Below are 15,968 nucleotides of genomic sequence, written 5' to 3' on the forward strand. Positions count from 1 at the left end.
GATTGGTTGTTGCTTGGAGATTGTTTTCCACGGTCCTTCTGTGTCTTACATGGCGGTTTATTGTGCAGGTACTGGAGTATAACGCTGCTGGGGGTAAGTGTAATCGTGGGATGACCGTTCTGGCCTCGTATCTGGAGTTGGTGGGTCCTGAGCTGCAGAAGGACGAGAATATCCAGAGGGCACTGGCGGTGGGCTGGTGTGTAGAGCTGGTAGGTGTGCCTGCCCTGTGGCTCCTGCCCCGCTATTCGCAGACCACTACATCCTCATTGTCTCTTATTTTAGCTCCAGGCTTTCTTCCTGGTTGCTGATGACATTATGGATAACTCTGTGACCCGTCGTGGGCAGCCATGCTGGTACAGGAGGGTAGGTGGTTATAGAGAGGAGGAGGGGGATATGCTGTTACACGATCGATATCCTGATCTTACTTCTCCTGTAGGCCGGCATCGGACTGGACGCCATCAATGATTCCTTCCTACTGGAGGCCTCCATATACCGTGTCCTGAAGAAGTACTGCCAACGGCAGCCATATTACCTCAGTCTGCTGGAGCTTTTTCTGGAGGTGATAAGGGACCTCAACTCATCACCCCCAGATCTTGGGAGGCGCTGTACCTGGCGGCACGTTCCCCTGTGTGGGAGGGGGTGTTGTGCCTGGGTGTACATACTACTGTGAGGGGGCGATGTACCTGGCGGCACGTTCCACTGTGTGGGAGGGGGTGTTGTGCCTGGGTGTACTTACCACTGTGAGGGGGCGATGTACCTGGTGGCACGTTCCACTGTACGGGAGGGGTGCTGTGCCTGAGTGTACAAACCACTGTGAGGGAGGGGGGGTGATGTACCTTGCGGCACATTGCACTGTTCGGGGTGGTGGGAGGGGTGATGTGCCTGGGTGTACATAACACTGTGAAGGGGGCGATGTACCTATTGGCATGTTCCAATGGGGGGCGGTGGTGGGAGGTGTGTTGTGCCTGGGTGTACATACCACTGTGAGGAGACAATGTATCTGGGTGTACGTACAGCTGTGCGGGGAAGTGGACGCAATAAGTGATTCTTTCCTACTGGAGACCTCCATATACCGTGTCCTGAAGAAGTACTGCCGACGGCAGCCATATTACCTCAGCCTGCTGGAGCTTTTTCTGGAGGTGATAAGAGACCTCCACTCGTCATCCCCAGATCTTGGGAGGCGTCACGTACCACTGGGCGGGTAGGGGGTGTTATGCCTGGTGGAATGTACAACTTCTCTTCTGCTCGCAGACCTTCTATCAGACAGAGCTGGGACAGGCAGTACATATCACTGTGCGGGGAAGGGGTGCTGTGCCTGGTAGTTACGCTTGCTCTTCTGCTCGCAGACCTCCTATCAGACAGAGCTGGGGCAGACGCTGGACCTGATCACGGCTCATCCGGGGAAAGTTGATTTGGATCGGTACACAGAGAGTAGGTGAGTGATTCCCCATTTTCTAGCCCTGATTTTGCCTTTCAGCGTCTCACACACGTCTGCCTTTTAGGTATAAGTCCATTGTGAAGTACAAGACAGCCTTCTACTCCTTCTACCTGCCTGTGGCTGCCGCCATGTATATGGTGAGTATATGGGGCTGTGGCTTCGGTGGAGGATTGGGCAGTTAGATGTTATCCGTCTTCTCTCCTCGCAGGCCGGGAGAGACAGCGAGGACGATCACCATAATGCCAAAACTATCCTGCTGGAAATGGGCGAGTTCTCTCAGATCCAGGTGAGGTGGGTGATGGTGGGGTGCGGTGACCCCAATAACTACAGCTATTAATGTCCTTGTGTGTGGCCAGGACGATTATCTGGACTGTTACGGGGACCCCAGCATCATGGGGAAGATCGGGACCGACATCCAGGACAACAAGTGCAGCTGGCTGGTGATGGAGGCCCTGAAGAGAGTGACCCCCGAACAGCGGGACATTCTCCAGGTAGAGGGGCGCAGTCAACCTAGTCATTCACTATATTACACCCCACCAGAGAGCAGCCTTCACCTCCGCCGTACACTACATCACACCCCACCAGTGAGCTGCCGTCACCTCCACCCTACACTACATCGCACCCCACCAAAAAACAGCCGTCTCCTCCGCCGTACACTACATCATACCCCACCAGAGAGCGGCCGTCATCTCCACCCTACACTACATCACACCCCACCAGAGAGCAGCCGTCACCTCCACCGTACACTACATCACACCCCACCAGAAAGCAGCTGTCACCTCCGCTGTACACTACATCACACTCCACCAATTATCAGGCCTGGTGAGCTTTACGCCATTTCCCGTCCCATGCATTGACGTTTGCTTTTGTTACTAGGAGAACTATGGGCAGGATGACACAGAGAAGGTGCAGCTTGTGAAGCAGTTGTATGAGGACCTGGACCTCTCGGAGGTCTATACGCAGTACGAGGAGGACAGTTACCAGAGACTGCAGACCCTTATCTCTCAGCATGCCAATGGTCTGTCCAAAGAGATTTTCCTGGGGCTGGCACACAAAATCTACAAAAGGCAGAAGTGAAGCCATAAACTGTATATAACCCCCCCACCCAGAGGGGCTTCTCCGGCAGGTCCTGTATGATGCCCTCTGACATGGCTGATGGGTGTCATCGGGGGAGGGGGACTGTGCCCGCGGCATGTCTCTGTATCAGTGTTACACTTTGATATTCTGAGAGATTCGGAACGGCTCTCTGTTCTGAGGACCCACTGTGACGGGGTATGCGACAGCAGGAAGAGACACCAGGCCGATAAACAATCCAACAAGATTTATTGGAACAGGGAACTGAGCCAACTCAAATGAAAGTAAGTAAGTAGTCCACAATGTAAGAGTTCCCACAATGAGTCCACACAAAGAGGGGAACAGTTCCAGGGGCGCCAACCGGTAATCCGACCCCAGAGAAAAGACAAATAATCCTGGGATAAGTTCAATGGACCCAACCAATGAGGGACATAACACCATTCCACGTGGCAGCTTTTAGGCTGTGTGCACACGTTGATGATTTTTTGCGTTTTTTTCGCTATAAAAACGCTATAAAACCAGAAAAAAACAGCATACATTATGCATCCTATTATTTAGAATGAATTCCGCAATTTTTGTGCACATGATGCATTTTTTTCCGTGAAAAAAATGCATCGCGGTAAAAAACGCACATGTTCATTAATTTTGCGGATTTCCCACTATATAATGCATTGGGAAATGTCCGGAAAAATCCGCAAAAAAACCCGCACCAAAAACGCGCAAAAAAACGCATGCAGATTTCTTGCAGAAAATGTCAGGTTTTTCTCAGGAATTTTCTACTAGAAATCCTGAACATGTGCACATAGCCTGAATCCTCCACACACGGGAACCAGGATCTTGCCTCAGCAATAGATCCTAGTCCCTGGCCCATAAACACCTTAAGGTACCGTCACACTGAACGATATCGCTAGCGATCCGTGACGTTGCAGCGTCCTGGCTAGCGATATCGTTCAGTTTGATACGCAGCAGCGATCAGGATCCTGCTGTGATGTCTTTGGTCGCTAGGGAAAGTCCAGCACTTTATTTTGTCGCTGGACTCCCTGCAGACATCTCTGAATCGGCGTGTGTGACGCCGATTCAGCGATGTCTTCACTGGTAACCAGGGTAAACATCGGGTTACTAAGCACAAGGCCGCGCTTAGTAACCCGATGTTTACCCTGGTTACCAGCGTAAAAGTAAAAAAAAAAAACACTACATACTTACCTTCCGTGTCTGTCCTCCGGCGCTGTGCTTCTCTGCACTGGCTGTGAGCGCCAGCCAGCCGGAAAGCAGAGCGGTGACATCACTGCTCTGCTTTCCGGCCGCTGTGCTCACAGTCAGTGCAGGAAAGCACAGCGCCGGAGGACAGACACTGAAGGTAAGTATGTAGTGTTTGGATTTTTTTACTTTTACGCTGGTAACCAGGGTAAACATCGGGTTACTAAGCGCGGCCCTGCGCTTAGTAACCCGATGTTTACCCTGGTTACCGGCATCGTTGGTCGCTGGAGAGCTGTCTGTGTGACAGCTCTCCAGCGACCAAACGGCGACGCTGCAGCGATCGACATCGTTGTCGGTATAGCTGCAGCGTCGCTGAGTGTGAAGGTACCTTAAGTCCCTGGGCCAAACCATGTGTCTATTGTTCTGTCTTGTGATCAACCCCTCCATGTGGCTAACTTAAGAAGTTTTCAGAAGCTACAAGTTTTGTGTTGGATAAGACCTATGCTGAGGAGAACAAAGACAGACTCCCCCTTACTGGATGTTGAATCAAGCCTGATTACATTGCAGTCCAGGGACACAGGCTGGGGAAGGGACACGCTGTTACACCCACAACACTGAAGACAAGTGTAAATGGTTGGAGCTGCGACTCCTGGGTTGCATGTGAATGAGGAAATAAAGGACAGAGGTTGTCTACAAGAAGTATGAGGCCACGTCTTCTGCAACGTTCATCAGTCCACACTGCGGCTAAGAGCCAATGCCATCAATCATATATACTGAGCCCAGAAGTCATCACTAGTGTCACCGATCACATATACTCAGCCCAGAAGTCGTCAGTAGTGCCCCCTATCACATATACTGAGCCCAGAATTCCTCATTAATCACATATACAGAGCGTAGAAGTCACTAGTGCCACGAATCACATATACTGAGCATAGAAGTCGTCACTAGTGCCACCAATCACATATACTGAGCCCAGAAGTCATTAGTAGTGCCACCGATCACATATACTGAGCCCAGAAGTCATCACTAATCACATATACAGAGCGTAGAAGTCACTAGTGCCACGAATCACATATACTGAGCATAGAAGTCGTCAATAGTGCCACCAATCACATATACTGAGCCCAGAAGTCATTAGTAGTGCCACCGTTCACATGTACTGAGCCCAGAAATCGTCACTAGTGCCACCGATCACATATACTGAGCCCAGAAGTCGTCACTAGTGCCCCTATCACATATACTGAGCCCAGAATTCCTCACTAATCACATATACTGAGCGTAGAAGTCGTCACTAATGCCATCGATCACATGTACTGAGCCCAGAAATCGTCACTAGTGCCACCAATCACAAATACTGAGCCCAGAAGTCATCACTAGTGCCACCGATCACATATACTGAGCCCAGAAGTCGTCACTAGTGCCACCGATCACATATACTGAGCCCAGAAGTCGTCACTAGTGCCACCGTTCACATATACTGGACCCAGAAGTCGTCACTAGTGCCACCGTTCACATATACTGAGCCCAGAAGTCGTCACTAGTGCCACCGATCACATATACTGAGCCCAGAAGTCGTCACTAGTGCCACCGATCACATATACTGAGCCCAGAAGTCGACACTAATGCCACCGATCACATATACTGAACCCAGAAGTCATCACTAGTGCCACCGTTCACATATACTGGGCCCAGAAGTCATCACTAGTGCCACCGTTCACATATACTGAGCCCAGACGTCGTCACTAGTGCCACCGATCACATATACTGAGCCCAGAAATTGTTACTAGTGCCACCAGTCACATATACTGAGCCCAGAAGTCGTCACTAGTGCCACCGATCACATATACTGAGCCCAGAAGTCGTCACTAGTGCCACCGATCACATATACTGAGCCCAGAAGTCATCACTAGTGCCACCAATAACATATACTGAGCCCTGTTATGATACGGTGGTCTAGAAGCAACATGGAACGAGCTCTGAAGGACGTGGTAACTGTACTGACCGCAGTCCCTAAGCTCAACACAACACTAAAAGCAGCCGTGGAATGCTCCTAACTCTCCCTAGGCATCTCGTCACAGCCTAAGAGCTAACTACCCCTAAAGAAAGAAGCAGGAAAACTATCTTGCCTCATAGAAAATCCCCAAAGGATAGATTAGCCCCCCACAAATAATGACTGTGAGTGGAGAGGGAAAAGACATACACAGAATGAAACCAGGATGAGCACAGGAGGCCAGTCTAGCTAAATAGATAGGACAGGATGGAATACTGTGCGGTCCGTATAAAACACTACAAAAATTCACGCAGAGTTCACAAAAAAAAACTCCACACCTGACTAAGGGTATGTGCACACGTCAGGATTTTTAGCGGTTTTTTTTTGCGGAATTTCGCTATAAAAACGCTATAAATCCGGTCAAAAAACGCTAACATTATGCATCCTATCTTTTAGAATGCATTCCGCATTTTTTGTGCATATGTTAGCGTTTTTTTCCACACAAAAAACGCATACCGCTAAAAATCCGGACATGCTCTATCTTTTTCCGGATTTTTTGCGGATTTCTTGCGGATTTCCTATCAAAAAGGACATTCCAGAAAAAAAAAAATCTGCAAAAAATCCGTGCAAATTCCGCGAGAAATCCGCGCGAAAAAAGCACGCGGATTTCTGGCAGAATTCTCAGGATTTTGTCAGGAAAAAATCCTGACGTGTGCACATACCCTAAAGGTGTGGAGGGCAAATCTGCCTCCCAGAGCTTCCAGCAAGACAGAATAATTCACACTGATAAGCTGTACGAACATAGAAAGCACAGAATGGATAAATCCACAATCTATGGACAGAAAAGAGCAAGCAAAAACTTAGCTTAGCTGAACTGGTCAGGATAACAGGGAACTCCAAAGAGATGTGAATCCAACCAGAAACCATTTACAAGTGACACTGGCTGAAGACAGTCACTAATCACATATACAGAGCGTACAAGTCACTAGTGCCACCAATCACATATACTGAGCCCTAAAGTCATCACTAGTGCCACCGATCACATATACTAAGCCGAGAAGTCATCACTAGTGCCACGGATCACATACTGAGCCCAGAAGTCATCACTAGTGCCACCGTTCACATATACTGAGCCCAGAAGACATCACTAGTGCCACCAATCACATATACTGATCCCAGAAGTCCTCACTAATCACATATACAGAGCGTAGAAGTCACTAGTGCCACCAGTCACATATACTGAGCGTAGAAGTCGTCACTAGTGCCACCAATCACATATACTGAGCCCAGAAGTCATCACTAGTGCCACCGATCACATATACTGAGCCCAGAAGTCATCACTAGTCCCACCGTTCACATATAATACTGAGCCCAGAAGTCATCACTAGTGCCACCAATCACATATAGTGAGCCCAGAAATCATCACTAGTGCCACCGATCACATATATTGAGCCCGAAAGTCGTCACTAGTGCCACCAATCACATATACTGAGCCCAGAAGTCGTCACTAGTGCCACTGTTCACATATACTGAGCTCAGAAGTCGTCACTAGTGCCACAGTTCACATATACTGAGCCCAGACTTCATCACTAGTGCCACCGATCACATATACTGAGCCCAGAAGTCGTCACTAGTGCCACCGATCACATATACTGAGCCCAGACGTCATCACTAGTGCCACCGATCACGTATACTGAGCACAGAATTCCTCATTAATCACATATACTGAGCGTAGAAGTCGTCACTAGTGCCGCCGATCACATATACTGAGCCCAGGAGTCGTCACTAGTGCCACCAATAACATATACTGAGTCCAGAAGTAATCACTAGTGCAACCGATCACATATACTGATCCCAGAAGTCCTCACTAATCACATATACAGAGCGTAGAAGTCACTAGTGCCACCAATCACATATACTGACCGTAGAAGTCGTCACTAGTGCCACTGATCACATATACTGAGCCCAGACGTCGTCACTAGTGCCACCGTTCACATATACTGAGCCCTGAAGTCGTCACTAGTGCCACCGTTCACATATACTGAGCCCAGAAGTTGTCACTAGTGCCACCGTTCACATATACTGAGCCCAGAAGTCGTCACTAGTGCCACCGTTCACATATACTGAGCCCAGAAATCGTTACTAGTGCCACCGATCATATATACTGAGCACAGAAGTCATCACTAGTGCCACCGATCACATATACTGAGCCCAGAAGTCGTCACTAGTGCCACTGTTCACATATACTGAGCCCAGAAGTCGTCACTAGTGCCACCGTTCACATATACTGAGCCCAGAAGTCGTCACTAGTGCCACCGTTCACATATACTGAGGCCATGAGTCGTCACTAGTGCCTCCGATCACATGAACTGAGCCCAGAAGTCGTCACTAGTGCTGCCGATCTAATGCAACCTATCCCTTTTACTGAGCCTGTGAGTCAGCTATGGTGCCACCAATCACCCGTACAGAGTCTAAGGCTGGAGTCACACACAACGTATAAAAATACGGTCCCTTTTTTACAGACCAAATACGCAGAAATGTTCCCTGAACAGTGATACGTATGTCATCTGTTGGCAAGGTGTGGCTGCGTATTTTGCGCATGTAAACCTCCGTATGGCATCCGTACTGCGAGATTTTCTCGCAGGCTTGCAAAATAGACATAGAATGGATTCATGGGCTCAAATATTCGTGAAAACATATATACAGTCTATATATATATATATTATATATATATATTATATATATAATATATATATATATACTAGATTGTGGCCCGATTCTAACGCATCGGGTATTCTAGAATATGCATGTCCCCGTAGTATATGGACAATGATGATTCCAGAATTCGCGGCAGACTGTGCCCGTCGCTGATTGGTCGAGGCAACCTTTATGACATCATCGTCGCCATGGCAACCATTATGACATCTACGTCGATACTGTGCCCTTCGCTGAATCAGAAACGTGGGATTTCTGCGTCCTTTATGACATCATCTGTTGTGAATTCTGTGGCCAAGCTCCCTCCTGTGGTCGTGAGTGGTACTGCGGCTGGTTCTGTCTATAAGCTTCCTTTGGTGGATGAGAGTGGTACTGCGGCTTCTGAGTTTCCTTCCTCAGGTGATGAGATTAAGTCGTTAGGTGCTGCTCTATTTAACTCCACCTGGTGCTTTGATCCTGGCCTCCAGTCAATGTTCTAGTATTGGTCTTGCTTCCTCCTGGATCGTTCCTGTGGCCTGTCTATCCTGCATAAGCTAAGTTCTGCTTATGTTATTTTTGTTTGCTATATTTTCTGTCCAGCTTGCTATATTGGTTTTTCTTGCTTGCTGGAAGCTCTGAGACGCAGAGGGTGCACCTCCGTACCGTTAGTCGGTGTGGAGGGTCTTTTTGCCCCTCTGCGTGGTTGTTTGTAGGTTTTTGTGTTGACCGCAAAGCTATCTTTCCTATCCTCGGTCTATTCAGTAAGTCGGGCCTCACTTTGCTAAATCTATTTCATCTCTGTGTTTGTATTTCATCTTTACTCACAGTCATTATATGTGGGGGGCTGCCTTTTCCTTTGGGGAATTTCTCTGAGGCAAGGTAGGCTTATTTTTCTATCTTCAGGGCTAGTTAGTTTGTCAGGCTGTGCCGAGTTGCATAGGGAGCATTAGGCGCAATCCACGGCTACCTCTAGTTTGGTGTGATAGGATTAGGGATTGCGGTCAGCAGAGTTTCCACGTCTCAGAGCTCGTCATATGTTTTTGGTAAATGTCAGGTCACTTTGTGTGCTCTGAACTTCAAGGTCCATTGTGGTTCTGAATTACCTGTTCATAACAATCATCGTCGCTGTGCCCGTTGCTGATTGGTCGAGGCCTGGCGGCCTCGACCAATCAGAGGCGTGGGATTTCCAGGACAGACAGACAGAAAGACAGACAGACAGACAGACGGAAAAACCCTTAGGCAATTATATATATAGATATATATATACTAGATGGTGGCCCGATTCTAACGCATCGGGTATTCTAGAATATGCATGTCCACGTAGTATATTGCACAGCCCACGTAGTATATTGCCCAGCCACGTAGTATATTGCACAGCCCACGTAGTATATTGCCCAGCCACATAGTATATTGCACAGCCCACTTAGTATATTATCCAGTCACGTAGTATATTGCCCAGTCACGTATATTGCACAGCCACGTAGTATATTGCACAGCTCATGTAGCATATTGCCCAGCCACGTAGTATATTGCCCAGCCACGTAGTATATTGCCCAGCCACGTAGTATATTGCCCAGCCACATAGTATATTGCCCAGTCACGTAGTATATTGCACAGTCACGTAGTATATTGCCCAGTCACGTAGTATATTGCACAGCCATGTAGTGTATTGCACAGCTCATGTAGCATATTGCCCAGCCACGTAGTATATTGCCCAGCCACGTAGTATATTGCCCAGTCACGTATATTGCACAGCCACGTAGTATATTGCACAGCTCATGTAGCATATTGCCCAGCCACGTAGTATATTGCCCAGCCACGTAGTATATTGCCCAGCCACATAGTATATTGCCCAGCCACGTAGTATATTGCACAGCTCATGTAGCATATTGCCCAACCACGTAGTATATTGCCCAGCCACGTAGTATATTGCCCAGCTACGTAGTATATTGCCCAGTCACGTAGTATGTTGCCCAACCACGTAGTATATTGCCCAGCCACGTAGTATATTGCCCAGCCACGTAGTATATTGCACAGCCCATGTAGTATATTGCCCAGCCACGTAGTGTATTGCCCAGTCACATAGTATATTGCCCAACCACGTAGTATATTGCCCAGCCACATAGTATATTGCCCAGCCACGTAGTATATTGCCCAGCTACGTAGTATATTGCCCAGTCACGTAGTATGTTGCCCAATCACGTAGTATATTGCCCAGCCCACGTAGTATATTGCCCAGCCACGTAGTATATTGCCCAGCCACGTAGTATATTCGCGGTCCGTTACCGCTCACATTAACCCTGTGTGAGGGGAGTATGGAGTGGGCACTGACTGCGGGGAGTAGGGAGGGAATAATCGGACTGTGGCCGTCGCTGATGGGTTGCGGCAGCCATGACAGGTAGCTGGCGAGACCAATCAGCGACTGGATTTCCAAGACAGACAGAGGCCGTGACCAATGAATATCCGTGACAGACGGAAGTGACCCTTAGACAATTATATAGCAGATATATGTATACTGTATATATATACTAGCTATTGAACCCGTTCTACGCCCGGGTGGCGAGCATCTATATTGGTATATGGTCTCCATCCTGGTTTGTGCTCCTCCATCCTGCATCCCCATCCTGTCATGAGCTGCTCCATCCTGCGTCCCCATCCTGTCATGAGCTGCTCCATCCTGCGCCCCCCCATCCTGTCATGTGCTGCACCCATCCTGCACCCCCATTCTGACATGTGCTGCTCCAATCCTGCACCCCCATTCTGACATGTGCTGCTCCATCCTGCGTCCCCATCCTGTCATGTGCTGCACCCATCCTGCGCCCCCATCCTGCCATGTGTTGCACCCATCTTGCGCCCTTATTCTGTCATGTGTTGCACCCATCCTGCGCCCCCATTCTGTCATGTGCTGCTCCCATCCTGCACCCCCATTGTGACATGTGCTGCTCCCATCCTGCACCCCCATTCTGACATGTGCTGCACCCATCCTGCACCTCCATTCTGACATGTTCTGCACCTATCCTGCGCCTCCATTCTGTCATTTGCTGCTCCCATCCAGCGCCCCCGTCCTGTCTTGTGCTGCTCCCATCCTGTGCCCCCATTCTGTCATGTGCTGCTCCCATCCTGTGCCCCTGTTCTGTCATGTGCTGCTCCCATCCTGCGCCCATTCTGTCATGTGCTGCTTCGATCCTGCACCCCTGTTCTGTCATGTGCTGCCCTATTCTGTCATGTGCTGCTCCCATCCTGCGCCCCCGTTCTGTCATGTGCTGCTCCCATCCTGCGCCACCATTCATTAATTTGCTTCTCCCATCCATATGCCCCATAAGCTGCTCCATTATGGTTGATGGCCCCCATAAGATGCTCAATAGTATATGCCCCGTACACTGCTCCATTATGGTTTATGGCCCCCATAAGATGCTCCATAGTGTATGCCCCCCGTACACTGCTCCATAAAGGTTTATGGCCCCCATAAGATGCTCCATAGTGTATGCCCCTCGTACACTGCTCCATAAAGGTTGATGGCCCCCATAAGATGCTCCATAGTGTATGCCCCCGTACACTGCTCCATAAAGGTTTATGGCCCCCATAAGACGCTCCAGTGTGTATGCCCCCGTACACTACTCCATAAAGGTTTATGGCCCCCATAAGATGCTCCATAATATATGCCCCCGTACACTGCTCCATTATGGTTGATGGACCCCCTAATTTTGCCACAAAAAACTGGGAAAACTTAATGACTCGAGTATAAGCCTAGGGTGGGAAATGCAGCAGCCACCGGTAAATGTCAAAAGTAAAAATAGATACCAATAAAAGTAAAATTAATTGAGACATCAGTAGGTTAAGTGTTTTTGAATATCCATTGAATCAGGAGCCCCATATAATGCTCCATATAGTTTATGATGGCCCCATAAGATGCTCCATATTAAAATATGCCCCATATAATCCTGCATAAAGGTTAATAATGGCCCCATAAGATGCTCCATAGACACATTTGCCCAATATAATGCTGCATAAACCTTGATTATGGCCTCATAAGATGCTTCATACAGACATTTGCCCCATATAATGCTCCACAAACGTTAATTATGGCCCCATAAGGTGCTCCATAAAGATATTTGCCCCATATAGTGCTGCACAACGTTATGGTCCCATAGATGCTCCATACAGACATTTGCCCCATATAATGCTGCACAAACGTTATGGCCCCATAAGATGCTCCATACAGACACTTGCCCCATTTGCTGTTGCTGCGATAAAAAAAAAAATCACATACTCACCTCTCCGTCGCTCAGACCCCCCGGCACTTTCAATATTCACCTGACTTCGCTCCGGCGCCGCTCCATCTTCAGCATCTTCTGCACTGTCTTCAGGCAGAGGGCGTGCACTATCCACGTCACCGCGCCTTCTGATCTGAGCATCACTGCAGAAGACGCTGAAGACGGAGCGGCGCCGGAACGGGGAGCAGGTGAATATCGCGCAGCGCTCCCCTCCCCGTTATACTCACCTGCTCCTGGCGCGGTCCCTGGCTTCCCGGCGCCGCAGCTTCTTACTGTGCTGAGCGGTCACCGTTACAGCTCATTACCGTAATGAATATGCGGCTCCACCCCTATGGGAGGTGGAGCCGTATATTCATTACTGTAATGAGCTGTACCATGTGACCACTCACTAAAGGAAGAAGATGGGGCGCCGGGAAGCAGGGACATGCAGGGACCGCGCCAGGAGCAGGTGAGTATAATTAGACAGCCCCCGCTCCCCCTCCCCTGCCGACCCCTGGGTATGACTCGAGTATAAGCCGAGAGGGGGACTTTCAGCCCCCAAAAATGGGCTGAAAATCTCGGCTTATACTTGAGTATATACGGTATTTTATTCTAACCTGTCAGTGTGTTTTTACTGTACACCGCACTGAATTGCCGGCTTTTCTATAGAACACCGGTGCGTATTTTTTGCAAGTCACACGCATGGTCCGTGTGTAATCCATATTTTTGTCAGCCCATAGTCTTTCATTGGTGGATTTTTTGCACAATACACTGACAAACACAGCATGCTGCGATTTTCTCAGCCCATAAAATACAGCCGAGAAATATACGGCGGATAGGAGCTGCCCCATAGAGAAACCTTGGTCTGTGTACAATGCGTTTTTTTTGCGCCTTTCATATGTCCGTATTCCTCTCTAGTGTGACCCTGGCCTAAGAGTCACCTGTAGTGCCATCGTACTCCACAAATGAGCACTCATGCCGCCTTTTTTCACCCTCTGTATATACTGTATTACTAATGACTTCACACTAATATATAGAGCATTAGTGATCTTGTTTGAAAAATCCTTTCTGTCACTAAAAACTTGTCCTTGCGAGGATTCTATGCAGAGTTTCAAGGATCAGACTTTGTGTTTTATAATCCTGTTTGATGGCCTCATAGTCTTCATCTTGGTTTCAAGGGAGAGAAGCAAACACCTCCAGGGCTTTGCCTCGGAGCCCTGGAGTTAAATATCGGCCCCACTGGTCATCAGGCAGCTAATACTGACTACAGACTTTTACAAACTCACGCTGAAATATGTCCATGTCCCCATCCTTTTCCATTACAGAAAAATGCTCAGGATGGGGCTTAAAGCTGTTTGCATTGCTGGATATCTCCTTCTGGATTTGGGCTAACTCCAGCTGGAACTGAGGCTGGGCCTGGGCCTTTCACTTGTCTCCCGGCCTGTCGCTCTTGGAATTGCAGCATGGTGGTGCAGTGGATAGCACTGCAGCCTTGCAGCGCTGGAGTCCTGGGTTCAAATCCCACCAAGGACAACATCTGCAAAGAGTTCTCCCCGTGTTTGCGTGGGTTTCCTCCCACATTCCAAAGACATACTGATAAGGAATTTAGATTGTGAGCCTCATCGTGGGACAGTGATGATAATGTGTGCAAACTGTAAAGCGCTGCGGAATATGTTAGCGCTATATAAAAATAAAGATTATTATTGCAGAATCAGCTGCAGTTGTCCCTCATGATCGTCTGCGTCGAGTTGCTCCAAGGCCATCTGTAGGTGGGAGTCCACACTCCTCTGGCTGCGGGTATGGCTGGCATCCACACATGTGACCTTTGCAGCAGCGTCACCTACGTTTTGGCTGGCCTCACCTTCATCAAGGCCCTGGTGACGGACTGGCTGTACGTCATATTACAACAGTTCAGCAATCATTTGGTGTTTGTTCCCGTGGTGTCGATCCGTCTTGGCATACAAAGGGCAATAAGAATATCCTTGGTCTGTTGGTTATACCAGGGCTCTCGAAACGTACCCATCATTGCCAAACAAAAGATAGGAGAGAAAAACAAGAGAAGGGGAGGGGTGTAACTGCTACACATACAGTAATGTCCCTGATAAAAAAAAAATAATCAGTGAGTCTGATTCCTCAATACTCTCGCAAGAACCATACAGGTTTTCCGTGACAAGGATGATTTCTCAAACCAGAACACTGATGTTCTGTAAGATCCCACCGCTTGCCACCAATTTGTCACCAATTTGTCAAGGAGGGGGACACTGGAGAGATAATACAATCTCACTGCTAACACCAAATTCTCAAAGGATTGCAGCCTGGGAGATCGTGCAGATCCACTCCCTGTTTTCTTTGAAGCAAACAGCTCTCTGCTGCCCTCTATCGCCCAGGCAATTATGCAACTGACCGACGATCAACGGACGAGGCCGCAGGCTGTTTCCACTAATAGGCCGGTTGTCGGGAAACGAACAGTGAGAGTATGGTATGTACGCCTCCGATTCCATCCCATGGAATATCTGTATATACCCCAGATACAGTCACTGCTAACTCCAAGATAACTCCATACTACTTGATTCCACCATCAGTCGTGTTTTATACAGGCGATTTGGTTTTGGTAGCGTATGGCTTCAGGGGTGCGGGTTGCAGAACAAAATGAACAGAACTATTAGATTTTATATTTAATCCAAAAAGATAGGCAGTGTTTATAAAAATATATAAAAGATTTTACAAAGGGGTCAAAACTATACAGCACATACAATTAGATAGAATAAAACAGATAAAACATAAGAAACTTATAACGCTGATCACAGATCTGATTCGGCCTAGCAAAGGAGAGTGCATTAATTGAAAAACGTCCAGCGAATGGGATTAATTCATACACTGATATGTATCTCTCTATATAAACACAAATCATAATTTGTCTAGATCTTTTATCAGCACCTAATTTACACCCACACACCCTCTTCCTGATGACCTCATGTAGGCTGGGATTTGGGATGTACTCGGCCCTTAAGGATTTTTTTTAATTCCCAACTTATCAGATAACTTCACTCCTCATAATCGCAGAAGTTCGAGATCGTCGCCATATTTCCTGGGATTTTACCGTTAACCAGAGACCAAACTTGACAAGGCTGTCATCAGTTATCTGCCCACTACTTAGGCAGGGGTTACAGTTATGAAAAATGTCATCTTCTTCCCTGATTCATCCTGAAGCTGAAAATATATGTCTCATCACTGTCGGATCGATACAAACTCCAATATTCATAGCATTCTTTCAGAGACATAAGTCTGGGGACAATGTATAACATTTCTCCTGAAGTGAAAA

The 15,968-nt window shown here is 48.1% G+C and overlaps 1 protein-coding gene across 3 annotated transcripts in view; it reads left to right on the top strand.

Annotated features, from left to right (window-relative positions):
* LOC138681672 (farnesyl pyrophosphate synthase-like) overlaps positions 1-14,360 on the top strand; it is a 40,814-nt gene extending 26,454 nt beyond the window's left edge. For 2 of the 3 annotated variants that reach the window (XM_069769428.1, XM_069769414.1), the window contains exons 4-11: positions 69-209; positions 283-363; positions 437-559; positions 1,347-1,435; positions 1,503-1,575; positions 1,647-1,724; positions 1,795-1,929; positions 2,315-3,228. In XM_069769428.1, the coding sequence (XP_069625529.1) occupies positions 69-209; positions 283-363; positions 437-559; positions 1,347-1,435; positions 1,503-1,575; positions 1,647-1,724; positions 1,795-1,929; positions 2,315-2,515 (921 nt within the window). In that variant the 3' untranslated portion in view covers positions 2,516-3,228. Of the gene's footprint in view, positions 1-68; positions 210-282; positions 364-436; positions 560-1,346; positions 1,436-1,502; positions 1,576-1,646; positions 1,725-1,794; positions 1,930-2,314; positions 3,229-13,971 lie in introns of those variants that run through there. The other variant, XR_011321962.1, reaches the window with a different exon arrangement.
* Positions 14,361-15,968: the final 1,608 nt, after the last annotated feature.

The sequence above is a fragment of the Ranitomeya imitator genome, chromosome 1 (assembly GCF_032444005.1).
Source record: "Ranitomeya imitator isolate aRanImi1 chromosome 1, aRanImi1.pri, whole genome shotgun sequence".
Classification (NCBI taxonomy): Eukaryota; Metazoa; Chordata; class Amphibia; order Anura; family Dendrobatidae; genus Ranitomeya; species Ranitomeya imitator.